The sequence below is a fragment of the Oreochromis niloticus genome, linkage group LG16 (genome assembly GCF_001858045.2).
Source record: "Oreochromis niloticus isolate F11D_XX linkage group LG16, O_niloticus_UMD_NMBU, whole genome shotgun sequence".
Classification (NCBI taxonomy): Eukaryota; Metazoa; Chordata; class Actinopteri; order Cichliformes; family Cichlidae; genus Oreochromis; species Oreochromis niloticus.
Genome location: NC_031987.2, coordinates 6,475,168 through 6,502,217, shown reverse-complemented (window position 1 = coordinate 6,502,217; position 27,050 = coordinate 6,475,168). Strand labels below are relative to the sequence as shown.

The 27,050-nt window shown below is 42.0% G+C and overlaps 1 protein-coding gene across 19 annotated transcripts in view; it reads left to right on the top strand.

Annotated features, from left to right (window-relative positions):
* tns1b (tensin 1b) overlaps positions 1-27,050 on the top strand; it is a 190,807-nt gene that overhangs the window by 74,301 nt on the left and 89,456 nt on the right. For 17 of the 19 annotated variants that reach the window (XM_025903831.1, XM_025903848.1, XM_025903842.1 and 14 more), the window contains exon 3: positions 7,433-7,470. In XM_025903831.1, coding sequence (XP_025759616.1) covers positions 7,433-7,470 — 38 coding nt within the window. Of the gene's footprint in view, positions 1-7,432; positions 7,471-22,112; positions 22,785-27,050 lie in introns of those variants that run through there. The other 2 variants (XM_025903847.1, XM_025903845.1) reach the window with 2 other exon arrangements.

Below are 27,050 nucleotides of genomic sequence, written 5' to 3'. Positions count from 1 at the left end.
CCAAACGGGACAGGTTTTTTAAAAAAAAAAAAAAAAAAAAAAGATGACAAAGACGTTTTTGTTTTTACTTTAATAAACCCATCCATCCATCCATCCATCCATCCATCCATCCATCCATCCATCCATCCATCCACCTTCACGTTTTATCTTGTAGCTTTGCTTATAGTGTAAAAAGAGGCATCAAACTGATGAAAAAAACATTTAAGGAATTGTGATTTCAGGGATTTTGTATGTGTACACACACGAGTGATGTAGAGTGTATGTTAGTGCATCATATGTACACGTGTTGGTGCTCACGTGTTTGTGCATGGGAAGAAAAGGAAAAAAGGAAGGATGGAGAGAGTGAGAGTGAGGAGGGTGGAGGAAGAGGAAATTCTCCAGCCCCTGCCCCTCTGATTGTGTTGTAAGGGGGTCCAGCCCAGCCCTGTGGGACTGTACGCTCATTCCAAGGGACCAGGGGAAGGAAATCACCCGCCTCTTTATAACCCCTCTCTCCCCATCCCTCCGACGTCGTAAAGCATACCACAGACCCAGAGTCAGATAGCAGCCGGCGTTCCACACTCGTCATCATCTCCTCATTTTGATCAGCTTCCATCCCTGCTGTCCTCTCATCTTCTCAATGATTGATATGAGCAGTTGTTGCACCCCCTCGCTCTATTACTCATCCTCTGCACAGATGTCTTTTTTCTCCAGTATCTTCTCTCTCCTCATCTTCCATCCCTCCTCATCACTGTGCTGCTTTCCTCCTCTCCCTCCTCTCCTCCCTCCAGCAGGAACATTTCTGCTCTGTTTATTCTCCAAAGCACCGACTTCCTAACAAGGTAAAGCCCAGCCTGAGCGCTCCGGGCTCCACGCTTTCACACCCAATATGGAAGTCTTACTTCTTCCCACGTGGCCCAGGAGAGTTGTTTACGGGGGACGGTGCTGGACATCGTCCTGATGGACAAGCACATGGCTTTTATGCTTATCAAGCAAAGTGTGTTTGGTTTCCACACGTATGAGAACATTCCACGCGACTTGTGTCACAGCTCATCACATGTGCAGTGCTGAAACACGAGTCTACAGAGCGTTAAATAAGAAAAGCTGTGCTTTTCTTATTTTCTGTCACATGTATGCTCTTAAAATGCGGGATGCAAATATTAAACATGGTCAAAATTTGAAATGATGCCACCTGTGACCTAAAGCTCAGGCTTCGCACTGCTTAAACACTTTGATTCTAACAGCTTTTTTAAATCCTGGCTCTTTATGTCGTCATTGTGATTGGATATCCCTATTATGGGCGTGGCAGGCACACAGCATCTGCTATAGGCACAGAACTCGCACCTGTTATTCAAACCTTCTGCTCTAAAGGGGCAGCGAATCAGGAGAACGCTGGTTTAAATGGAGGTGTTAAGGGCGCTAAAACATCTGCACCACGGTCCAATATAATGAAAAGGATTATTTTGAACTGCAAATACTGCAAAGCTACTCAAAAACAAAACTATGGAGTTTTAGATTATAATAAATCAGTTTTAAATGATGAAGGTGAGCTATGACTAGCAACTTCCTTCCCAGCTTAGCTAGAAGGGACTCCAGTTAGCTCCAAACTTTGTCAGACCAGTAGTATAGTACTCAACATTGACCATATAAGGGCAGATCCCAACAGCACCACATTTGCTAGTCATACTAATAAGTGAAGCTTGGCCTTAAAGGGAGTAGAGCTTGTCTCAGTCAGTTTAAGGACCAGGAGAAGGTTAAATCAAGATTACTTTATGACTGTTAATCATGGAGAGCTACTTTAGTGGAGTCTAAGAGTTAAAAAAACAAAAAACATAATAGGTCCACTCTGAACTGTTTTTCCACCAATAATTAGCTCAATCATTGTTTTAAGCTATTTATCAAATATTTACTGGTTAAACTTTTCTTCTTACTGTCTTACTGTGGCTTTGGGAAGAGCGTCCGAGCCATTTAGAAGCCATCATGGATCTCTCCAGTTGTATATGGACATGAGCTTTCTTATCCAATGAGCATTCCCGTTTGTCATGAGATTACACAGATGCACGTTTCTGAACATCGAGGATTCTCATCTGCTATACGTCACCATAAAAGGCTGATGCTGAAAAACACTTAAGTTGATGAAGAAGCATACGTGATTGGACAGAAAGCTCCGACCCAGCTGCAGGGCCTCACTGCGATGATGTTTGTTATTTCCAAAGTCAAAAATCGACTGTCAGTCTGCACTTTTAAGCCAGTGTAGCCTGCTCAGAAAACACGAACATCTAAGAGTCCATGACAAATCGGCGAGATTATACGGCATGATTTAAAACTGCAGAGCCTCTGTTAAATGGGTTTTGTGGGCAAATTGTGTCAGCAATTGAGATTTTAGTACTTTGCTCTGTTTTACATCATTGTACAGGCAGTTATGGCGGATTTTGCTGTGGTTTAGATGGAAAAAACAATGAATTATAAGAAAATAATGATTCATAGCAATTTTGATCATGAAAGTAAACACGATAAAAGCCAAGCAGAAGGTTTACAAGCTCCCGCGTGAGTTAAGAAAACAGTCTTTGCGGGAATCGACAGTCATCTAAATGAACGTGTTTCATTATTTTTGTCTGGACCCGATCTCGGTGCTCCCTGACAGATTATGTGAGTCATGCTGTAGAAACAAACCCTTCCAGTTTGACTCTGGGAACTTTCTGGGACGCGCTGTGCATCCCGGTAGGATTTCATGGTGCCTCCCACATTTGAAGGCCTCTAATTAAGAAGTCAAAAAGCCCCCCCATGTGCAAATATAGTCCAGCGAGCGCTTAAATAGAAACTAAATGCCGCTGCATGATGTAAGTACACTTTTTGGATCTAAAAAGGAAGCTTCTCACTTTCTCTGGTTTCAGTTTGTAGACATACTTTTGTCCCACACTGAAATACCAGTGAACACATATTTTATCTTACATTTATCATCTTGCAGCTCACATTCACCTGTGTTGTGCACCTGATGTAAATAATGTTAATAAAGTTCTCGTATGTTAATTTAACCCTAGATTGATTTCAAAACTAATAAGTACCCACTCCTAAACCCCTAATTTTTCTCTCACTCCAAAGAATATAGGGTTAGATGTGAAAGAAAAACTGAAGTCCCCTGTCAAGCCTTGTAGGTTGTGCCTTAATCTTTACAGTTGCTGCTCAAAGAACATGACCTCTGACCTTGAGTAAAACTAAGGACTTCAAAGTGCATCAAACTAAAAGTAAAGAGTTTCGTATAGCTTCTCCGCATCCGGGCCATTTTTCATTGCTAAAGACAATAGGACTTCTTTTTGATTCATGAAGACATTTCAGCTGTCATCCATGAGGCTTCTTCAGTTCCAAAACCTGATGGACAGTCTCAGGTTTTCAACCCCTTATGAAGTTGGCCTGTTTTTTAGGTGGTCCTGAGAGTTGTTCAGTCACTTTGGTCTGCTACGACCACAACAATCGGTCGCGGTAGATGGCCACCCCTCCCTGAGCCTCGTTGTGCCAGAGGTTTCTTCCTGTTAAAAGGGAGTTTTTCCTTCTCGCTGTCATCAAAGTGCTTGTATATGATTGTTGGGGTTTTCTCTGTTTCCTCTGTATTACTGTAGGGTCTTTACCTTACAATATAAAGCACCTTGAGGCAACTCTTGTCGTGATTTGGCACTATATAAATTGAATTGTGTTTGGGGATTTGTCCCCTGGATGTGTGGCCTTTAATGACTCACATAATTACAGGGTGGGTCATCATCTTTCAGGACCACATCCAGGGTGACACCTCCACTAAACTGTGACTCTCCATCAGTTTTTAGAACTGAAGAAGCCTGCACCAAAGGCAGCTGCTATCTTTTAAAGCATTTAAGACTAAAGGTAAAACACGAGGTGTTCTTGGCATTGTTTGAGCCATTGGCTTTACTGCCAGTGCCTGATGTTTAACTGTAGTGCCACATAATGTCTTAAAAATAAGATTCCTTGAAAACAGTGTTGAATAATCACTGACAGAACATTTACTGAAAAGCTGTGCGGGCGGGACATGATGTTCCTCAGTATCCTTCTTGAACTTTTCATATTCTTTTTCATTGATCATTTTTGAGAACAAAATGAAATGAACAAAAAAAACCAAATGTCATTTCTGGGTGTATAAAAGATCAAAATGTAATTCACCATGAGGGAGACTCAAACTCATGAGATCGCACTCTGGAGACCAGATGTTTTCCTACTGAGCTAACTGACCAATACACACACTCAACCACACCATGACTGCTGACATCAGAGAGGCCACAGCAGTCCCAATAAGTGCACCATGTGTCACAGGATGAGATGGAAGATCATTTGCATGTATTTACGTGTAATTTACACATCGGAAACTTGATATTTAAACAAGAAAATGGCATCTGCTAATAACAGTCTTTAAAAAATAAACGTTGTGTGACAGTTTGATCAAAACCATTTCATAACCAAATAAGTTTCAGTCAAATTAACTCTTAAAAAGAGACGTGTGCATTAACCTTCCTAATGCACTGGTTCTCAAACCTATCCTGGCATTTTACAAGCCGGAAAAGAGTTCACACTCCTGCATTTTTATCCAACATTAAAGATACCTGCTGCAAGTTTAGCAGTATGTCATTGTTTTACATAGAAGTTTTAGTGTAACCCGCTTTAGAACTGACATTAGATTTTGTTTACACACGTTCGAAATTGATTTTTATATTGAAATTAAAAGATGACTTCTAACTAAACTAAGTTTGTTTGTTTAAAAGAAAAATGCTCAGTCTGAGCTTTTCTGGCAACCAGAGTAAGTCAGCTGTGAAGAATAGTACGCAATAGGCGCCACTGCACCAACAAAGTCTTGTTTATCTCCTTAAATTCATAGTTTCCACAAGCTTGTCTGCTGGAAAACAGTAGTTTTCTCCCAATATGTTGGGGGAGAAGCTGCCCCAGAGTTCAAGTGTCTTGGGATTTTATTCACGATGATGGAAAGGAGCTGGGCCGGTGGGTTGGTGCAGCATCTGCAGGAATGAAGGCGTTGTAGCAGACTGTCATGGTGAAAAGTGGGATAAGCCAAAAGGCAAAGCTTTCCAGCTACCAGATCTATGTTCCAACCCTCACCTGTGGTCGTGAGATCTGGGTAATAACTAGTAGGTTAAGGCTGCCTACTAGCTGCCTCCTTTTAGAGGTTTTTCTGGGTTCATCCAACAGGTTCTTCCCTCACTCTCACTTTCCACCTCTGGTCTTTTTACCTTTTATGTTGCAGACTTGTTTAAGCCTGTGCAAGTGCAAAATCATTCACTAGTTGAACTTGGCCAAGAAATGTCAAGATATGTCTTTCACATCAGCCTGGGAGAATTAGCATTTTATCAAGTCTTTCTGTGATGTCTGTATGTACTAAACTGCTGGACCCAGTGGAACATTGACTTGACGTTCATAAAGTGCAGTTTATTAGGAGGGTCACGCAGAGAAAACTCCACGTGGTTTTAGAACTAAAGGAGTGTTTCAGGGATATCCTGTATGATTAATCTGTATACATCAGAGAGAACATAGTGTTTAGGAAGCAAGATTAGAGGAAGTATAGGGTTCAGGAAAACACTGCACTGCCACCATAACATAATACAAAACACACAATCTGACTCTCACACAATATCAGGACTGGCCACCTCCCAGTTTCATATCAATGACTTGACAACTATTCACAACAGATATTACAACTGCTTTGAAGAATGTGGCTCGAGACAGGAAGAAAAACTCATTACATAAGGCGTAGAGCGTTCCAGTAAAAGCATACAGCCTTCTCCTTTATTTGGAAAGCCTACACCTCGGCACGCTGAGCCGTGTTTTGGTTTTCTGTCCTTCGAGGGAAGCTGAGAATTTATGAGCCGCTGGTCCAGGTGCTCTCTCTTGTTGACCCTTATTGGTGGCCCAGTGGGAGTCCACAGAGAGGCCTCGAGGACAGAAGGGAAGCTGTGAAAACTGTGCAGAAATTCTATAGTTAAACAACTTCTTTAATCTTTGATGAAATTTTCGAGATCTGCTTTAACCATATACTGTAGTGGTGCAGTGGCTATTTGAAGAGAGTGCAACTCAGGTCATTTTTTCATAGCTACAATTTACTAATATCACCTGAATGCATCTCATGCAATCAGTCATGTTTAGAAAATGTTTGTAACAGCTTGCTAAAAGTAATAAATATGACTGATTGCGGCGCTCTTGTATGACACAAAAGATAACTGCTGTTTCATTCAGCATTCTGATTCAAGTTTGAGAGGCTTTAAAAAATCCCAGGAGGTTCCTAGGAGAAAAAGCAAGGCTCATCGCTAGAAGGTGGTCTTAAAATCCAGGAGGAACCCAGGAAAAATGGGAGTGTTGGTTGGAATGAAGCAGACAGACATGGATTTTTATTGTAGCAAAAAAGGTGAGAGAATTAAAGGTGGAAAGTTTCCAAAAAAAGGAGGAAAATCTGTCCCTGATTTTTAAAACTGTGCCTAAGATTATTATTCTGGAGAAAGAAATTCAGGAAATCTGATTAATTACTCTGTTCATCTGGACGTTTTCAGTGGGAGAAATAATTCGTCACTCATCCAGGTGACTTCTTTGGTTTCAGCTGACTGCAGGTTTCCTCAACCTTATAAACAGTACATTTGCACAATGACTGAAACTAGCACCACTGAAACTGGGACTGAAGAAGTCATTGGATGAGTGACGAAACGTCTCTCCCACTGGAAACGCTGCGTCCAGATGAACAGAATCAACTTTTTGGGATTTCCTTAGCTGGATAATTGCGCATGCATCAAGACTGATCATTTGTTGTTTGGGACTAATGAGTAACCTAATATTTTCCAGCTGCAGACCTCGAGATAAATCAGATCTTTTAACTTCATGTGACAGTTGTGTGGTCAGTGTAGGAATCGATAACTGGAGGGTGACCTGTCGCACGAATGCACAGACGGCTGAAACATCCTGACTCATTCATTGCGCTGAAAGCTGTTTAGTCTGGGAGACGATGAGTACTGCAGCCCAAACTCTCACAGTGGTTTCTTTATTATGTGAGGCTGAGTTTGTTTTGATGTGTATCTGTAGATTTTGAGATGCTTCAGTAAAAAGATCATCGCACTGGTGATGATTTCACTTTAAAAAGTTCATTTAACCGATGACACAGAGATGAGATCTCTCACTGTGTGTTATCCTTCACAGCAGTGAATTCTAAGCCTTTGCTGGGAGTGTGAGCTGCTGTGGCAGTATCAGCCTGCTAACAGCAGATGCTGTTTGACTTTGACCACAGTACAAACATTGTGGAATTTGAATATACCTCTTGCTTTTTCATGCCTGCTTGACAGCTGCTCAGCGTCATCATTCATAATGCAACACACAGTCTGAATTTCTCCATAATGTTCAAAAGCTTTTTATGATCTGTGGAGTTAATTGTTTTCTCTCTCCTTTTCTTTTTTTCCAGTGTGCCGAATCGCATGCCACAAGAAATGTGAAGTCAAGGTAAGAGTGCTGCACACATAAAACCCCCAAAAAGAAAGGCAATGTCATGTTTGCAGATATTTGCATGTTATATTTAGTAATATTGTGGGGCGATCGTGGCTCAAGAGTTGGGAGTTCGCCTTGTAATCGGAAGGTTACCGGTTCGAGCCCCGGCTCGGACAGTCTCGGTCGTTGTGTCCTTGGGCAAGACACTTCACCCGTTGCCTACTGGTGGTGGTCAGAGGGCCCGGTGGCGCCAGTGTCCGGCAGCCTCGCCTCTGTCAGTGCGCCCCAGGGTGGCTGTGGCTACAACGTAGCTTGCCATCACCAGTGTATGAATGTGTGTGTGAATGGGTGAATGACTGGATATGTAAAGCGCTTTGGGGTCCTTAGGGACCATAAAGGCGCTATATAAATACAGGCCATTTACCATTTACCATTTAATACCTTTATGCATCAAGTGAATATTGCTTTCCACATGAAGGAACATGAGAAGGGCTGAATGTTCTCCGTTTATTTGGAGCCATCTACTCTTTAAGATGTGCATATGTGCACATATACATGCAGATGTTGAGATAGGTGGGGTTTGGGGGGAATTTATGTTCTGCAGAAGAATCTTAAGAATGTCTAAACAAGTACTCTTTGTACCAGAATCTGTTTTTGTTGGATGAGCTCTTGTGTCTTGGAGATCGTCCCCGCGTTCTAAAAATAAAAGACCTCTTGGTGGAGCCGGAGCTCGATTAATCATGTTGTGCGAAAGCAAAGAGCAAGAAAATGGGAGGGAAAACAAAGAGAAGCTGGAGTTTGTGCTGGATTATTAGAAAGGTACAGCATTCATTTAGGGTTTAGGGCAGGGTTTGCACACATACAGCACATACCTAAACACACACCCCTCATCTGGTATCCATTATTGGAAATGGGTGCTAGTTGCCAGCGTTGCCCACTCTGTTTTACACACAGGAAATGCCAGGGGCGCAGGGCAGGCAGGCCATGCTGAGTAAGAGGCGGTGGGGTTTGGTGAACCATGTGAGGGAGGTCTCCAGTGGAAAGTTATTAAACAAAATGGCTGAAACTATAAGCCCTGCGTGTGATTCCTGTCTCACTGGTGACTGCATTTCAATATTATAACCTTTACAAATGAGAGTGCCAGTTTCTTAGGATGATTCAAAGTTTTAGTTCACCAAAGCCAGTGGGAGAGCAGGTGCAAGGGTTCAGGTTTAATTCCACAGGGTTTAAAATTTGCAATTTGCCACAGCTCTAAATAACCTTTAAAATATAACACATCCACCATCACCAATAGATAATGTAGCCAGTGACCTCTGTGGAATAGTCTTACTGCTGTTTGAAAGAATGTGTGACCTTTATCAGTTTTTTAATTAATATAATAATACATGCACTCAAACCTCTTCATGAACGACTTAGACTTTTTTAGTGGGTTTAAACAAGCAATTTCCTGCAAATATGTCCAGTTAGGATCTGAGCCTCTTGTAGTGGGAGGTTGAAAACCTTTTGTGTGATTCTCTCTTAACCTTGGGTTAATAAAGGTAGATGAGAATAGTGTGGGAGTGTGTGGGTCTGAAAAGTGAAGCATCATAGAAGAGTCTTAGTGGATCCTGTTTAATAGCCAGTAGGGAGTAATGCTTGTGGTTAAAAATGACTTGCAGTTATATCAAAGTCTATGGGAAGCAGACCTTTCTCTGTTGTTTCATGGGCTCAGGCAATACTTTCAGGTTATATTAAACAGGCTGTTAAGTTTTGTAAATTCTGGCTTTTCTATGAGAAGATTTTCCAGAATATGCTCATGAGCATGTGTAGTCAGATCCACCCTTCATTCGACATATCCAAGTTGCTAATCTTGAAGCTTCAAAATGACACTTTACAAACCAGTGAGTGACACCAGTCCCTCTGTCCAGCTTTCCATTTCTTCTGCTGTGTGCGCCTGTCAGCAATCATTAAATTAATCAGTCTTTAGCATCTACAGGTAGCTGTCTAACTGACAGCTAGGTAGGTAGGTGATGGTAGTGTTTCAGCAAGGTTACTGTAAACCTAAATTTCGTGAAACTTGGTGGAGTGCTGGAGGTTGGGGGGGGGCCAGCAATGTTACTAAAGGGAAAAAGAATAACATTAAATTCTGCTGTGGATCCAGATTTCTCACTTTAATGTTGGTAAAGCATTGGTGTTGGTTAGCGATGAGCTTCTGACTTCCCTCATAGTATCTACTTTGATCCAGAGTAATTTGAAAGGACCTTATTGAGAAGAAATGTGTCGCAGAAACCTGCAGAAACTTTTTCTCCTTTGTTTTCCCTGCAGCTCGTGCAATTTTTTAAGTGTGATGAATGGAAGCGCACAGTACATGATAACGCTTGAATTTCAGGAAGCCAGAGGTCAAATTTGTTGGAGAAGCCTAGCAAACTGCCAGTGTCTATATATACAAACCTGCAACTTTCCATCTCCAAAAATCACAGCAGCATTTCCTTTTCTAAACATTTCAGCTAAAAATGTCAAGGCTTTGGCAGGAAGCAATTTGCTAAAAAGCCTGAGATGAAAAACAAGGGAGTGACCGCGACAGGGTCAAGCATGATAACTATCGGCACTCAGTCAGGCCTGTGAGACCACTGGCTACATTTTTATGACTTATTTATTTTAAAATACAGCTAAAGCTCTTTTCTGCGACCTGTCAGCCATATATGATCTGAAATGTTAGGAATCCGTGCGCTCGATAATAACTCAGAGGTAGGACAGTTCTCGTAAGTACACGTTACAATTATAAATCTCCATCTGGAGATAAGAATAATATACGGCCCATATTTAACCGGGCAGCAAACAAATGGTCACAAAATGCCTCCCCACCTTCATGCCTGTTTACTCACAGCTGGATGTGAAAAATGTGTTAAATCTTGTTAGTAAAATTTCACTTCTGGGTGATGACAGGAAAGAGCCAAAAACAGCACATAGGGTGATCCTGGAAGTGAACACGAATAGGTTTGCATGAAGTGATGGTATCTTCCATTTTTCAGGCTAATTTACAAGTCTCCCTTCTTTATGTATAGTCTTCCTTTGTATATAATATATATATATACTTCCTTACAAAAACAGAGAGGCTGGATGTCTGGGACTTTCCTGCCAACTTGCTGTGAAAGCACAGAGGAAAGGTAAAACCTCAAACTGCTTAAGCACTAATTTCAGTCTAGAGGCATGGCTTGTATGCCTTCCACCCTGCCCAGCAATTAAATAACAACACGAGTGCATTCAGACTTCAATTCTAATTAAAATATATTTATTTTTCCCTTTTACTTTAGTTAACCTTATAGGATATTGTGCCAAGAAAACACTGCTGGAAATCAGTTCAGGGCACCATCTTTCCAAAAAGACTTCATCCTAGTAAGGACTACTTTCTGCTGGGGTTTAATACACGTGACGTCGAGGGTGTGAAGTGAGAAAGAATTTAACCTCAACTAGATCAAATTCAGGGCTGTCAGTCTTCATTTACTTGAATCATGATAGTTATTAAGATATTGGTTTGTTTGCCTAGTGTTTACTCCTCAGGAGATTACACATTGTTGTGAAAGTGGTAGTGTTGATACCATATAACCATCCGCAAGCACAGACAGGTCCAGAGCAACAGATTTCTCTCAAGAGCAAACTGTAACCCTAAATAAATGTGAGGAAAATAAAAATACAAATATTGGTCAAATCCAAGACGGATATTGGTTAAAAACATAAATGATAAGAATAGGCTAATAAGGACAGTAGCCTTATCATTGCCTAGCCCTAATTACAATCAGTATTTAATTAACTTTTAGTTTATTTAACACCAATTCACAATAACAGTTTGCTCAAAGTGCTTTACATTGTAAGATAAACTCAATAAACAGAGAAAGAGAAGCCCAGCATTTCCCCAGGTCCCCTCTGATCAAGGACTTGGGAAAAAGTGGTGAGGAAGAACTCCCTTTTAACAGGAAGAGACCTCCAGCAGACCCAGGTTTGGGAAGGAGCAGCCACCTGCAAATCTTATATAAATACAGGAAGAGATTCGCTCACTGTGCGTTATTTTGTCACTAATGGTTGGTTGCTAGTAGACAATCTACTAGTGTAATTATATGTCAATCAACTGCATTCTTCACTTTCATTGGTAGTTGCTTTAATTTTTGGACTTATTTTAGTTGAGACAACATTAACTCTGCTTTCGGTGGTCTCTTGTTGTTGGGACATCACTGGCAGTCACTTCCTGTGTGGACGCCCCTTAAGGCTGCTTTATGATCAGTCTACAAAGGTCTATAGAAAGGAAGTCAAGCAAGGAATGGAATTCCTTTCACTTAAAATCTGTATCTCTATTGACGATAGTCACTAAAAGGCAAAGATCCTCTATGTGCACACGGAACATCGTGCTGTTTCTATGGGCTGAGTAGGTAGTGCTTTCGTGTACATTGATCTGTTATCTTGAAAAAAAAAAGATGTCTATAGATGCACTGTAAATTACCTTATGAACATACCTGAGCTAAAATGATTTAGTAGTGTGGGCTAATTCTGAAGCTACGCTTAAAATCATGAAGTTACTTCTATTAAGGAGCTACTTCACTTCATAGTACAGAAATGAACTGCAGTGTCCGTGCTCATAGTAATAAAGGAACCTGCCACTCTGTGTATTTGTGTGGCTTCAAATATAGTATTTTGTGTATGTTGTGTCATACAGCTGAGATGTCCAGTTGAAGTTATTTGGTTTCTCTGATCCTTCATTGCATGTCAAGCGTGTTTTGAGAAGGAAACCTCCGTGTTCCACCATTAATGAGGAGCAACGTGAAAGAGCGTATCATCTCTCCATCTCTCTGTCTGCTGGTGTTTTCGTTCCGCTGCTCTGAAATGATGAAGCACTTGTTTTGTCAGCTCCTGAAATTCTCAGAGCGCATGCTTTGAAATTGTGGAGAGAACTCGTACGTTTCTTTGTGCTGGCTCACTTCCACTTTGTGCTTTTGTTATTTCAGATTTGTTGTTTGTGACCCTTTTAGTTCCTTTCACTGAGCACACCATGTTGCAGTTTGAGCTCTGTTGTTGCTGCTTGGAGCTTCCTGGTGGATGTGCCCTCATTCGGCTCATCAGGTTTGCCAAGTGAAAAGCTGCAAATTGCCCCCTTTGTTTTCATGAAAGTTGCAACATTATTACTAACACTTGATTCCTTTTCCATTCATCAAGCTTAAATTGTGTTACCAAAGCATTTCAGAGTATAAATCTATTGAAATAATAGTAAATGATAATAAAACCAGTAGGTTCACTTGCAGCATTGAGCCTCTTACATAAATATCCTCTTTTCCAGGAAGTTTCTGGATCTTACTACATACCACTGAGTTCAATAGTCATTCTGGCACCGTCTGCCTGTCAGTGGCTACCGTTTCCCGACATTTTTAACATTTCTGAGCGATCACCTGGAGATATAAAGTTCTTGGTGCGGCTACAAATAAGACAAACAGTCTACCTTGTATTATTTATCGCCTCCAAATCTTTGACACATCCAAACACCTGTAACCACACATGTGAGATGCATTTTTGAGAGAGATCGTCAGGTCTGCAGCTGGCCTTCTCCTCACCTGGAGAACAATGTTTGCATCTATAACTGTGAAATGCTGGAGCAGTTATCTGGTTAGCAGCTATCTGGGCCTTGTTTCAGCAGTAAAACCTGGATTCATATTCAATAGCTTGCTCTGTTGTTGACCTCTCTTTCTGTTTTTTAGATGATTTTGGGATTATTGTTATTTTGATTATGCAGTTGGTTGTTTAATGAATCCTCAGAGCCCACACCCAATAAATCAAAACAAATCCGTTCTGTATGGATATGGATGAACTGTTTTCACACATGAATCCAGGTAATGAGGTCTGGATGTTGTACAGATCCGATTCTCTGGACGTTGTCCAGATGTGGCCTTTCACATATGTAGCAGACAGCTGGAGATTGATGGTCATGAGGTGGCGCCTGTGCCGATCAAGCAGGAGGCAGGACACGACGTACGTCAGCACACACTCGCTGTCTGTTAATTGTCTGAATGTATGAATCAGTGAAAGGTCAGGGCTGCAGTGCATGTGTGAAATGGCTAAGGTGTGATGGTCCACCACTTGGGTTCAAGGCGAAAAATCTGTTAACTGTAGAAACATCTGGCATGAAGTTAATGCTCCCCAGAGGGTTGATCCTACCTACTCTGGTTAGTGAGTATCATTTGGTTCAAAGCACCACTATGTTCTATCCATCCATCCATCTTTTAGAGGAGAGGTGGGGTAAACCCTGGACACGGTCATCACAGGGTTCACCTATAGTTAGACACCTACAGCCAATTCAGACTCACCTATTATCCAACACACATTTAAACTGTTGGAGGCATACCTGGATCCATCCTTCATACTGTCTTCTTCAGGAAGAAGTTCACCAAAGGAGAAAACCAGCAGTGCCTTTACATACAAATTCATTTAAAGTCACTGATTCATTTTGTTTCCCCAGCCCAGTGTATCCATGATTTAAACAGTTGTCTTTGGAGATTATTCCACACTGTGCCAGAAGACAGAAAGAAGAAGATTCATACTATGAAAAGCAGTGCACCCAGGATGACCCACTGCTCCCATGTGTCTTTGCAGCCAGTCTCTATTGACACACAAGCCTCCTTTTAGTTTGCATTTTTTCCCTCTTGCCCTCGAGCCTCATCCTCTCTCGTGTAGCCCTTGCTTCAGCAGTCGCAGCAGCTGTCAGGATCATTTGGCTTGATTAACTTTGACTACTGTTCCAGTTACTTCCTGTAGATACCACACATTGCCACAGCGCTGATTTATCACACAGGCAGAAACTAGAAGATGTGTCACCACAACTGAGCCCCAGCAAGTGTTTCTCATATTCAAAGACAGAAACACAGGGCATTAGCTGGAGTAAGTGTCTCTGTAGCAGTTTCACCTTTAATTTCTCTTATAAATTCATGTTTCTGTTAAGACACATAATATAACAGGTGCTTTTATCATTTTAATAAATTGAATCATCATCAGGAAATTTATTTTAGTCATAGCGCTCAACCCCCTCGATGTAGAAAAGGCCTTTATGCTCTTAGTTATGTGATGCTTTCATGCTAATGGATAAACAAGGGATTCAAAGAAAGGGGGGAAAAAATACATATTGTGCTTTTGCTATAAGACGTTAAATAGTTTGGGGAGGTTTCAAAGCATTGTATTGAACCCTTTTGACAACATTAACAGCTTCCTTCGTTTTGCATGTTGTGATGGCCGTGCAGAGAGTGAGAAATGGAAGTTAGAGTAGGAGAGGGGCTGACCCTCTGTTAAGAAAACAAACGGAAGAAGCCGTGTCAGAGTTGTATAATTGTTACATACTTAGCGCGCCAACTTGTTAGAGTAAACACACAATGGTGGGCTCATGACCAAAATATTCCTGTATTGGTCACGGTATCTGCACCTACTTTAAAAAAAAAAACAACAAAAAGAAAACAGCAGCTCCTCGTCTGATCAAATGCAGAGCCAGCCAGCAGCTCTGAGGCTAATTGAATTAGCAGTCACAGGACAGAACACATGCTCGCTACTCTGTTCTCCTCCTTATGACCACAAACGTTTGCAGGAACACAACAACAGCTCAATCATGGGATAAATCATATGGCTTCTAATTTGAGTGCACTTCTTGTATAAGGAGCGATGTTTTCTGGGTTTAATTTCATTGCGATTTCGACTTAATTTTATATCATGAGGATGAAAATACTCGACTAAGTAAACATTTGTACTACAATTCAATATTTGTCGAGACATGTTGAATTTTAGCAAGTATGCAGTTTCTGATTGCTCCCACGTGAAAATATTTAAGGTAATTGTCTTAAAATTTTACGCAAAGTGAGTGTCGTCCTTGCTACGTGTACTACCTCCTGCTGTGTGCTACAGATGTGGACAGAATTATTAGAGCCTCTGTGAAATTTAAAGGCTTTGTCATTATTTTCCCAAGTGCTTTTCCGACATAGCATTTCTAAACTAGTTTTCTTTAGAAAGCATAAATAATTTTTGTTTGCACACAATAACAGAATTATTTCAGAAATAAAACTATCAGGGTCAATATAATGAGCCCCCTGAAAAATGGACTTTATTATTGAATAATGGCACAAACCGCTGATGTGCAGTGATGTGATTTAACTTTGTAATGCTCAAGGCTTATAAAATTGAGTTAAAACCGAGGATTATCTTCTAATTTACACACAGTATAAAAACTTCACCCAGGGTTTGGGCTGTCACATGAAAAAGCATCATGCCAAGAACAAAATAAATCAGTTTAGACTTGAGAAAAATAATGTTTGATGCTCTCAAAGCAGGAGATGGATATACAAAGTTGTCACAGCATTTCCGAGTGTTAAGAACTGAGCTGAGACACATCATCGATAAGAGAGCCGCACAGTACAGACAAGCCTTGCAGGTGGGAAAAGAAAATTTTAAAGACTCAAGTCAGCTAAGCTATATAGATGTTTAAAATTCTTTATACAGTATTGTTTATACAGTAAGTTTCATCCAGATAGATGAACACATGTAGGAAGACGTACAGACATGCACTGCAGTCATTATAGTAAGATGAAAAAAATAAATATGCGACTTTAACTTTGACTGTCAAACAAAGTTAAAGTCTCCTTGTTCATGTGCGTAAACTAACGGCTTACACAAGGACCATGGGCTTACAGCCATGTATTTAGTAAGTGCATGTTAGCGACATGTGCATAGATACAGCAGAGAAAACAAACAGGAACGCCCAGCTTTAGCATGATGGAGTAATCAAGAGCTGTGGGAAAGAATGTCAACAACGTGCCAAGTGCACGAAGGAGACGCGGATGGAAGAAGTAAGCGAGAAGGATGAATGTGCTTAAGATCAATTAGAAAAAAAATTCCACACTTTCATTTCATAGCCCTTCTTGTACAGAGAAAGAACTGCTGAGCATGCACCATCTCTCCCGGAGTTTCTAATCGTCTCTGAGTGCTACAACAGCTGTGAGTGTTGAGGTTTTTTTTCGGAGGAGCCTTCTTTATTACGTGCTCAAGGAGTTTGGAGACTTTGTTCTGTTCAAGTTCCCCACCCTTACATCTGCAGCCCGTCCTTTGGTTCAAGGCAACAGCTTTTCCATCCCATGTCAGCTCCTGCTGCCTAATCATGACCATCCAGTAGAAAAATCCATGTTAAATCTGGTCTGTAAGCTGCGAGGGCGTTGCTGAAGCGTTCCACCGGGCGCTGGGGGACCGAGAGCCTGATGCTCGCCCCTGACGTTGCTTGGGAAAGCCTGAGTCAGACTCATGAAACTGGACCTCACCCAGAGTGTTCTCTCCCTCTCTGTGTTCCTCTCTGTAGCCCTCCTATGTACTCTTCTTTTGTTTTTTCTTTTCTACGTTTTTCTTTCTCTATCCTCCTCTTTTTCTTCCCTCATCATTCACTGAGGAAGGCACTGATTCCCCCCCATTGTTGCTCCTTTGTTTATCAATCTGTGTGAGGGACGACACATGGTGAAAAATCAAAGTGATTGGTGCGTTCATTCTTTCACAATCATTCGTGTACAGAAGAATTTGTTCCCTCCCAATAATAAACATTAAAGGAGCAAAGGGCCTACTTAGTGAAACTGATGTAGCAATCTTTTTTTTTTTTCCTCACCAATGACTTTTTTTCCCTCTTGGATTGTGAATAGACACTCGCAGCCACTTCATTAGGGACACCTGTTTATTTGCGTGTTAACACAAATATGTAGTCAGTCACTTGGCAGCAAGTCGATGCATTTAGACACGTGGAGAGGATCAAGAGAACCTCCTAAAGTTCAAACTGAGCATCAGAATGGGGAAGAAAAGGAATTTAAGTGCCTTTGTGAGCTTGGAAAGACCTTTGCTGTTGGCTGCACCATCAGTTCTCTGGGAAAAAATGTCTTGTCGATATCAGAGGTTAGTGGACAATGGCCAGACTTCTTCAAGACTACAGTAATTCAAATGACCACTTGTTACACCGGCTGCCAAGCCTGACAGAAAAACTGAGGCTACAGTTTACACGGGCTCACTAAAATTGGACAATAGCCAATTGTAAAAATGTTTCCTGGTCTGACGAGTCTCAATTTTTGCTGCAACATTCAAATTAGGTGTAAAGAATATAAAAGCAGTTCAGGCTGATTTGGGTGGTATGTGAGCTCATCACTGGACCCACTTCAGTTTGCCTACCAGCCTGGCATTGGAGCGGATGATGCCATCATTCATCTCCTACATCGTTCCCTCGCTCACCTGGAGACCGCTGGGAGCACTGTGAGAATCACGTTCTTTGATTTCTCCAGTGCCTTTAACACCATTCTTCCCTCGGTTCTGAAGGACAAGCTGGAGAACTCAGGAGTGGACCATCACCTCACTACCTGGATTTTGGACTACCTCACTGACCGACCACAGTATGTGAGGACTCAGGGCTGTGTGTCGGACAGGGTCGTCTGCAGTACGGGGGCCCCACAGGGAACGGTTCTGGCTCCGTTCCTCTTCACCATCTACACTGCAGACTTCTCCCACAACTCCACCCAGTGCTTCCTGCAGAAGTTCTCTGATGACTCTGCAATAGTCGGCCTCATCACTGATGGGGACGACAAGGAGTACAGAGGACTGACTCAGGACTTTGTGGACTGGTGCCAGCTGAACTACCTCCAGATCAATGCCAGTAAAACCAAGGAGCTGGTGGTAGACTTCCGCAGGCACAAGCATCCTCCACTGCAACCACTGAACATCCAAGGTATGGACATTGAGGCTGTGGACAGCTACAGGTACCTTGGTGTTCATCTGAACAACAAACTGGACTGGACTCATAACTCAGACGCCCTCTACAGGAAAGGGCAGAGCAGGCTGTACCTGCTGCGGAGACTCAGGTCGTTTGGAGTGGAGGGCCCACTCCTGAAGACCTTCTATGACTCTGTGGTGGCCTCAGCCACCTTTTATGGTGTGGTCTGCTGGGGTGGCAGCATCTCTGCTGGGGACAGGAAGAGATTGAACAGGCTGATCCGAAGGGCCAGCTCTGTTCTAGGATGCCCTCTGGACCCAGTGGAGGTGGTGAGTGACAGGAGAATGGTGGCTAAGCTGTCATCCCTGTTGGACAACATCTCCCACCCCATGCATGAGACTGTGACAGCACTGAGCAGCTCCTTCAGTGGGAGACTGCGGCACCCACGATGTGGGACGGAGAGATTTCGCAGGTCTTTCCTCCCCACTGCTGTCAGACTCTACAATAAAGACTTTTGCAGCTGATCAAACACACAAACCCACACATGTGCAATAAGACTGCTATATGTGCAATTCTTCTTCTGACGAAGTTGTGTTTTTGTATTTTCCTACTCAGTTGTATATAGTATTTGTATTTCTATTTTATTCTATTGTATATATTATTCTATTCTATTTTATTTTATTCTATTGTACATAGTATTTTATTTTATTTTATTTTATTCCAGTGTTTTCTAATTTCTGCTACATAACTTTGCACTTTTGCTGTAACAAAACAAATTTCCCACCTGTGGGACTAATAAAGGCCATCTTATCTTATCTTATCTTATCTTATAATGATGTGGGAAATATTTTTTTTGCACACTCTGGTCCTCTTAGTACCAAATGAGCATCATTTAAATAGCACAACCTCCCTGAGTGTTGCTGGTGACCATGACCATGCCTTTATGACTGCAGCGTACACAGCTTCACAGCTTCCAGCAGGATAAGACATCATGTCACAAAGCTCAGATTATCTAAAACTGCTTTCTGGTTTGATCATGGCAATGAGTTTTCTCCACAATCACCAGATCTCAGTCCAGTGGAACACTTTCAGGATGTGGTGAAGCGAAGATTCTCATCGAGCATGTGCTGCAGACATACATTGTTGAATCAATGCCATGATGAATTAAGAGAGTTCTGAGGATGTCCCCAAAAGGGCATCCAACTCAGTCCTATCAAGGGGTAACTAATGAACTGCCTGGTTAATGTAAGTTATGAGTTTTTGTAGAACATGCAAGTGAGCTGCTGCACAGCAGGTTGAAGAAGCGAGACGGAACATGATGGAGGAGGAGGTCTGACTGAAAGCCAAGCTGGGAGTGTTGTTTGCTTAAGCTAATGTAACTGTTTTTGATCAGTTTGAAAAACAAAGCTGAGATGCACACGATTCCACGTTTAAACATGCAGAAAGTTTTGCACATGAGCTTTAATACATCTGAGCTATTAAGCCCAGGGCTTTATTAAGTGCTTTATAAACAGATAACACATTGTTACGCTGTGACTCACACATTTCGGAAATCTTGCCTACATGTGCGTGGATTTAGCAGGGAAAATACTGGGCAAAAGAAGTAAATTAGTTGAAAGTAAGTCTTATTATTGTGCTTTTCTTTATGGGGAAAAAAAGATCATAAAGAAATGCAGAAAATGTAGAAAATTCACCAGAAATGTAAGGATTTTGTTCCTGTGGTGGATTCCCAGACCCTCCTGTTAATGTTGTGTCCCATTAAAATGAGTTAAAGAGAGACCGAGTGATTTCAGTTCCTACAAAAATGAGCAGTAAGAGTAAAAAAAAAAAAAAATTGGCGTGGCTGTGCGATAGTTGTCTCTGGCAGTGCCGGTGTGATTACAGACAGCAGCCACGGGATTATGAAGGTAATAAAAGCCAGGACGCAGGAAATAGCCCAGACTAAGAGAAACATATCAGCCTCAAACACAGACAGATAACTTCCCCACGCTTTGCACTTCCCGACATACACGGATGAAACTGGTGGTCTGCACCACTGCATTGTGGTGAGCGGTGAAACACAAAGCTCGACTCAGAGCCGCACGGGCAAACACAGACACTAGGAACAGGGAATTCCCGCTCCCCACAGTTTAAAGCCCTGTCCCTCCGCTGAAGGTGACTATCTCACATAAACAAGCATGTTGTTTTGTTGCCGTGAACCACATGTCTGCTCTTTGGCAGCACTCCCTTCCTTCCTGGGCCTTGTCATTAATAGTGAATTAAATAACGCTTACAGAGCTGACATCTGGTGAACACGACTTCAAGCTAGAGGTGTTGCTCTTCAGAGCCGCCTTCCATGTAATTACCTCCAAGCAGCATCAAAGACGGTGGCCATTCTTTCCATGTTGAGACATAATCCTTAATGTGCTACAAATTTGTACCATGCATTCTTCAGTAAAGCCTCTTTGTCTGCTACTGGATAATAGCCAGTGACGTTGTGGGAGCACATTAAAACGGCACGCTTACTGTAAGGCTGAGATTAAAGCCATCCAGTTTAATGTCATGTACTGGATAGTTGTTGAGTCTGATGTGGTCCAAATGTGCCAATCAGTTGACAGCTGCTAACAAAATCTATAGTACTGCATACAAACACATTTCCCCCAATGCTTTCATGCAGTGGCTGAATCGCACCAACCAGAGTATCAACTGTTGGCCATTAAACTGACATTAATGATAAGTTAAGATTGGATTGAATCAAAAAAGTCAAATTTTCACTCAGTAATTTTGTTCATATCCATTCTCTTCACCACTTTATACTGGTGACATGTCCAGGGAGTATCCCCCAGCCCTCATCCTGTGACAACTGGGATACACTCAAGCATCCCCATCACCCGTATTATTTTTAATACATAACCAATTGAATTTAGGGTTAGAAATGAACAACTGATCTGTTAGGTTAGTTTAAAATACAGTGGTTGACTCATCTTTCAAAGCTCCGTTTTCTGTCATATAAAAAGTGACGATTCATCTCCATTAACAAGTGACTATTTCATATTTTTCACATGAGACAGGGCTGGAAGACGACGTGTTGGTTTTACTGGTGGTGTCTGATGCATCGGTCTAGGATAAGCTCTGGTGACTGTGAAGGCCACAGCAAGTGACTCCCATATTCTTATTATTCTTAGACCTATTCTGTAAGCACTTCTGCTTTGTGGATTGGGACAAACCTCTCTCGCCAGAATAGACATATTTCATCACTGGATGAAGGTGATCACTCAGAACAGCTTTGGTTTGATTTGTGGACCCACTAGATCACCCAACTTAAGGGGTTTCTCCAAGTTATTGCTATTTAAGTTACTTGATTGTACTTTTTTGCGAGCTTAAAACTTGTAGTTTTCAAAGCCAATGTGATACATTTAAAGGAAAGATATTTAAAATGTGAATAACGTTGATGTTTATTCTGCAGGAGTTACTTGAAAGGCTGATAGTCAGTGAAAGCAGTCTTCTGACTACTTTCACTCTAGAGTGATGTTCTGAATCTTTATAATAGCATGTAAGGACAGGGTTTAACTCTTGGAATCAAAGCCACAGAATTTCATGGCTTTGTGAACTGGTGACTGGTCAGCATGTAGCTCCTTGCTGCTGTTTACACTGTCTGACTTTGCCTTGAAGTCAATGGATTCATTCATGGTACTTTCCCTCTCGTGGGCAGCCGTAGAGTGAGTGTGTAGGAGAGAGCTTGTGGGGAAGGGGGGGCAGAAAAGGCGGGTGGAGGTCTGCCGACGACTCATATTTAACCTGTAACTTGAGAAGCTGATAACAAGGAGAGAATGAAGAATGAGCTCGTGATGAAGGAGTGTGTGTGAGAGAGTGAGAAAAAGACGGTGAAAGGAAAGAGCCGTGCTTTTGTTCCCCCCGATCTCACGTCCTGTTCTTCCCTCCCGATCTCCCTGGGAAATTTGACTTGAGTATTTTTCTCCTCCTTTCTCGTTACTCATGTGTCTCCCCATTTGGGAGGAGGGCGAAAATGGTCTGAACAAGAGGGAGGAGAAAAAAAACCCAGGGAGTGAAAGAGAGGGGAAATAGCTGTAGCCCGTAGCCAGACTTTGCCTGCTTATTCAGCGCCGAGTGCTGCACTGCGCCGTCTCCAGTTGTGGGATGTTAAGATTTGCCTTTGGCTGCACTTCGCCCCACTCGCGCGCTCACATTAAGACTCTTTAGACATCTTTATGCTCATTTTCTTGGAGGAGGAGTGAGTGAGGGAGAGGCTAACCAGACCTATTAGCCTGAAGCCTGAATCTCACACACACACACACACACACACAAACTCGCTCTCTCGTTCTCGCTCTCTGACACACACACTCACACACACACACACACTCCTCCAGTCCTGCGCTGCACCAAGGTAACAGTGAGTGGATTTAGCTTTTAGCCATCTGGTCGGAGCACAGAGGAAAACCTCTCTGCTGCACACGGTGGGGGGGCAGAGGAAGAAAAGCCAAAGGACGATGCAGCACTAAAACCAGACAGAGAAAACCAAAGAGTGAAAGAGAGAGAGAGAGAACGACACACAAAAAAGACACACTCACTCTGAGACAGGATGGCCACCGCAGTGTTTCAGGTAAGAAGTGTGGTTGGGAAAGGAGGGTAAAGAACTGCTGTCTGTCTGATGTTCGAGCTCCTGGCTTTTCGTGTGTGTGTGTGTGTGTGTGTGTGTGTGTGTGTGTGTCAGTTTTCTGCATTGTGGATTTGCTTGACTGTTACAGAGAAACAAAGTTATCACAGAATGTGTGTGACCTGATGTAGGTGTGATACTCATGTGTGTTATGCTGCACTGGAGCAGTGCTGTCTTCTTATATTTATCACAGGTAATCTACTGTAAAGAGTGAATTCAGACACATATTGCATGTTTCCACAGCAGAGTGCATCGAGTTGCTTCTGGTGTGGATTGCAGAATTTTATATTAACGAGCGTGTAATTATACACAAGCTCTTGTTGTATCAGTGTAGTATTTAAATGTGTTTATGTCAGGTAATGTAAAGCACTGCTTGCTTCTGTAGTGCTTGTGTATGTGTGTGGTCTCCTTGGCTAACCATGTTTGTGGTTGGTGGCCCATGGTCATAGCTGGAAAGATGGTGGCAGCTTCTCTTCTCTTCTCTTCTCTTCTCTTCTCTTCTCTTCTCTTCTCTTCTCTTCCACTTACCAAGAGTGTACTTCATATGTGAGAATGAAAAAATGTGTTTGCTGTCATGCTTTCAGTGGTGCTCTGTATAAAGTACGTGTCTGCGTGTGTGTGTGTTTGTGTCGACTGCTGCAGTTGTTTCACAATAAGACCTTGCAAAAGTTGTTCCACAGATATAATCGCCCCAGGCGTGAGAAAACCCAACAGCACTTGGGGAATTTTTGGCACGTATAGCGGGAGTTACAGTTGCCTCCAGTTTGCTTCAAACTGGGGAGAAGGATAAAGACGTAATGTGAAAACACAGAGCGTATTCTTAAACAGATTTACAAGGTCACGCTGGTCACTGACAGCTGTGATTTTTCTCTGTCCCATCCACCCTCGCTGTGTGGGTGTTTGGATTTTTAACAGATTCTGGTTCTTTCAGCAGAATATAATGTGAGTAAGAGGTTAAATTGTCTTCACATAGTTAGAAGACAGTAGGTTCCCATCAATACATTATGTAGTGTAGTCCAGTAGAGCTGTTGGAACAGAATACTAGCCTATAATGTAATGTATTACTGCTGCTGGTAATGTATGCTAGAGACAGCTGGACGAGTCCAGTAATACTTATCTTTCAGCATGGAGCTGGTGTTGATGAGTGCCCCTTCTAGCCTTTGTGCTTTTTAAAAACTGGCCCTCGTTTTGACAGATTTGAGAACCAATGGTGTTATTAGCAGATATTGGGGTAATTTCAGTAGGACTTCATGTTGGACTCAATATGTGGGCACAGTCTGCCAGTCACTGGTGAATTCATTGTGGTAACCCTTCCTTTAACCACTGACATCAGAGGTTCCAACTTTGGGTCTGGCACTTTCGTAGTGCCAGTGCTAGCCTTACAGCATTTTTTTTTAAAAGATGGTGGAAATGTGTGAAATTGAGCACCAGCTATGCACTGATGGAAAAGTTATGTGTCCACAAAAATGTCTAAATTGACCCCTGTGCACCCCCAGCTTTCTACACATGGTGTTTGTGCACAGTCACTTCCAGATGTTATACAGTGGGGTACATTTTGTCAGCATGGTTTCCAGTACAGGGAGATGTGACTGTAAATCAGTCCAAAGTTGTTGAGAGTAATCACCTTTATGCTCTGAGGAAACATTTCTGTCCTGATGTGACTGTATCGTCCAGGATTGCAGTGCTTCCATCCACAGTAGGACTGGTTTAACCAAGTTGACAACCTCTGTGACATTTTGGACCAATGTGTATGAGAGCACTTTCCACCACCCGACACCTTTAATTTTCATTGTACATTGCAGCTTCATTATAACCACAGAGACCCAGAAGTCTTTCAGCACTTGTAGTTTTGGGGACTCGTTTATGAAAACGCACCATATGAGCAAACTATAATAAGTGATGGCTTAATATATATTTGGGCAACATTGTGAAAGAGGTCTTGCAGTGGTAACCATTTGGAATGGAAAGAATAAACAAGAAACAGTAAGTAAATCTAAAAGCCTGTTGAATTTCCAGAAGCAATTCCATTTAAAACCAGCATTATGTGATCAGCTAATCTAAGGAAAAACAATAGGTTGCATGCATAACACTGTTGTAAAGTGATCGGAGATGAGAAACGGGATGATATTAGCATTTGTCTGTCCAACTGACCAACTCCTGAGGGCAGTTTCTTTCATTTTAGCTGCTAATTTTTCATAGTCACCGGATAGTCCTCTTCTAAAAGCAGAACAAAGGAAGTGAATAAACCAAAACAATTAAAGAAGCAAAAAAGAATTTAAATCACTCAAGAGATTAAAGGGAATGCAGATTCCTGTGTCGCACAGACCTTTAAACCAATACTACGGGCAAAATACTGATTGCAAATGATTTGCTGGAATGAGCGGTTTCTGACATCACAATTGGTAATAACTTGTAGGATATGTAACCCACACATTCCTTGGCCGGCGTACGTGTAACACGGCATTGTCTTGCCTGAAGAGCGGCATTACCCGTGACGCCTGGCTGTGTGGGAATGGCGAACATCCACTGGCTTGAAGCCCATGCCGGACTGGATTTCAGAAGAGACATTTTTCATCATTACTGTCTGCCAGTCTGCCAAAATCTCCCTCAACCCACTCTTACAGGCAACTCTAACCACAGTTACATACTCAACCACACATTCAGCCATAAGATTGGGACAGAGGAAGGGCTGGCCAGTTTGGGAAGGTGTGTTTGTTCACTTACTCTGTATGTGTGTGTGTGTGTGTGTTTCTAGGATTAGGGATAAGGCAGTGCTTCATGAACCATAAAAAAACACCAGTGTGAATTCTCATGCTCTTCAGCTGATGTAATCTTTCTTCTGTGTGTGTCTCAGTTCTTGCAGACACGGCCTCAGCTACGGCTTTACTGTGTATTGTAACAAACCATTTTGTTTCTTGTGTTTACTATTTTCTCACGGACTCACATTGTGACTGTGCAAAACTCTAGAAGAGTGAGAGAACTTGGCTTTGGCCCTTTATTCAAGGGCACGAAGGTGCATTGTAATGTAAGCCAGGAGACACTTTTGATTTTGCTCAATGTTACACTCAAGTACAGTACAAAGTTTGCAAATCCAGCATAGGCTGAATCGATACATTGCATAATACATCTACTGTATTATAATACAACTAATGCACTCTCACTTGTGCTCACAAAATGCTCTGCTGAACTGTAATGTGTGCACACAGCAATGTATTTATTCCCTGGGTCCTCAGGGCTCAATGTTGGCACATACTGCAAACCTGCAATACATTAGCAACATAAATAATCCATAGCCATGCCAAGGCATCATGCCTTATTGTTGGGCTTTTAGTATAATTAATAGCTTCCACTGAGAGCAAGTAAAAGCTTCACATTTATCAAGGGCGTCATATAATGTTTCACTTATTGTCGTTGCTTAGCAGGTCGTCTGGCATATATGAGAAACTGCTGTCATAGGCCCACAGGAAGGTGTTTTAAGAGCGTTTCAAAGAGCATATCCGGAGACTAATGTTGCAGTTAAAATGTACAGTGGACCCCCTTCAAAATTTACTGCTTAGGATGCTCGAACGACTCGGGACCATCAGCCCACCAGCTTGGATGAATACACACTGTTTTCAAGCTTTCTTTTGAGATATTTAAGTTGTACATTATTATTGGGTGATGTGTTGAAATAATTTGACAGGACCATGGCTGCATTCATAAACTGTATGAGTTCATTCCATAGACACAGATATGTACCTGCTAATTATGGCTTTCTTCTTATAACATTATAAAACAAAGCTGGAGCACAGTCGCTTTGATGGGTTTTACTGTGCATTTTTTGACAACAATTCCGAAAAGCACCAACACCACAAACACGCTCGGGTAGTGGAAGTGAGGCCTGGCTGGCTGCAAACGTGCTTTTTTTTCTGCTGTAGAATTTCACATGTTAATATGGGAGTTTATGGGAATTGAGCAGTTTCTTGGAGCCAGCCTCAAGTACACTGAAGGCCTGCAGTTTTTGGTACTCCTATATCTTTTTCGGTTTTCAGCTTTCAAGGTTGTTGGGTGGTTGTGACTTACTGGTAGGTTTGGGGCTCCTGGTATCTTTTTATTGGAGAAACTTGTCCGACATGGGAATGTAGACTTCCACACTGATGTTTTTGTCCTCCAGGACTCAACATCTTCACAACACTTCATCTGCTGGTCTCACATTATGAAAATCTCTAGCAG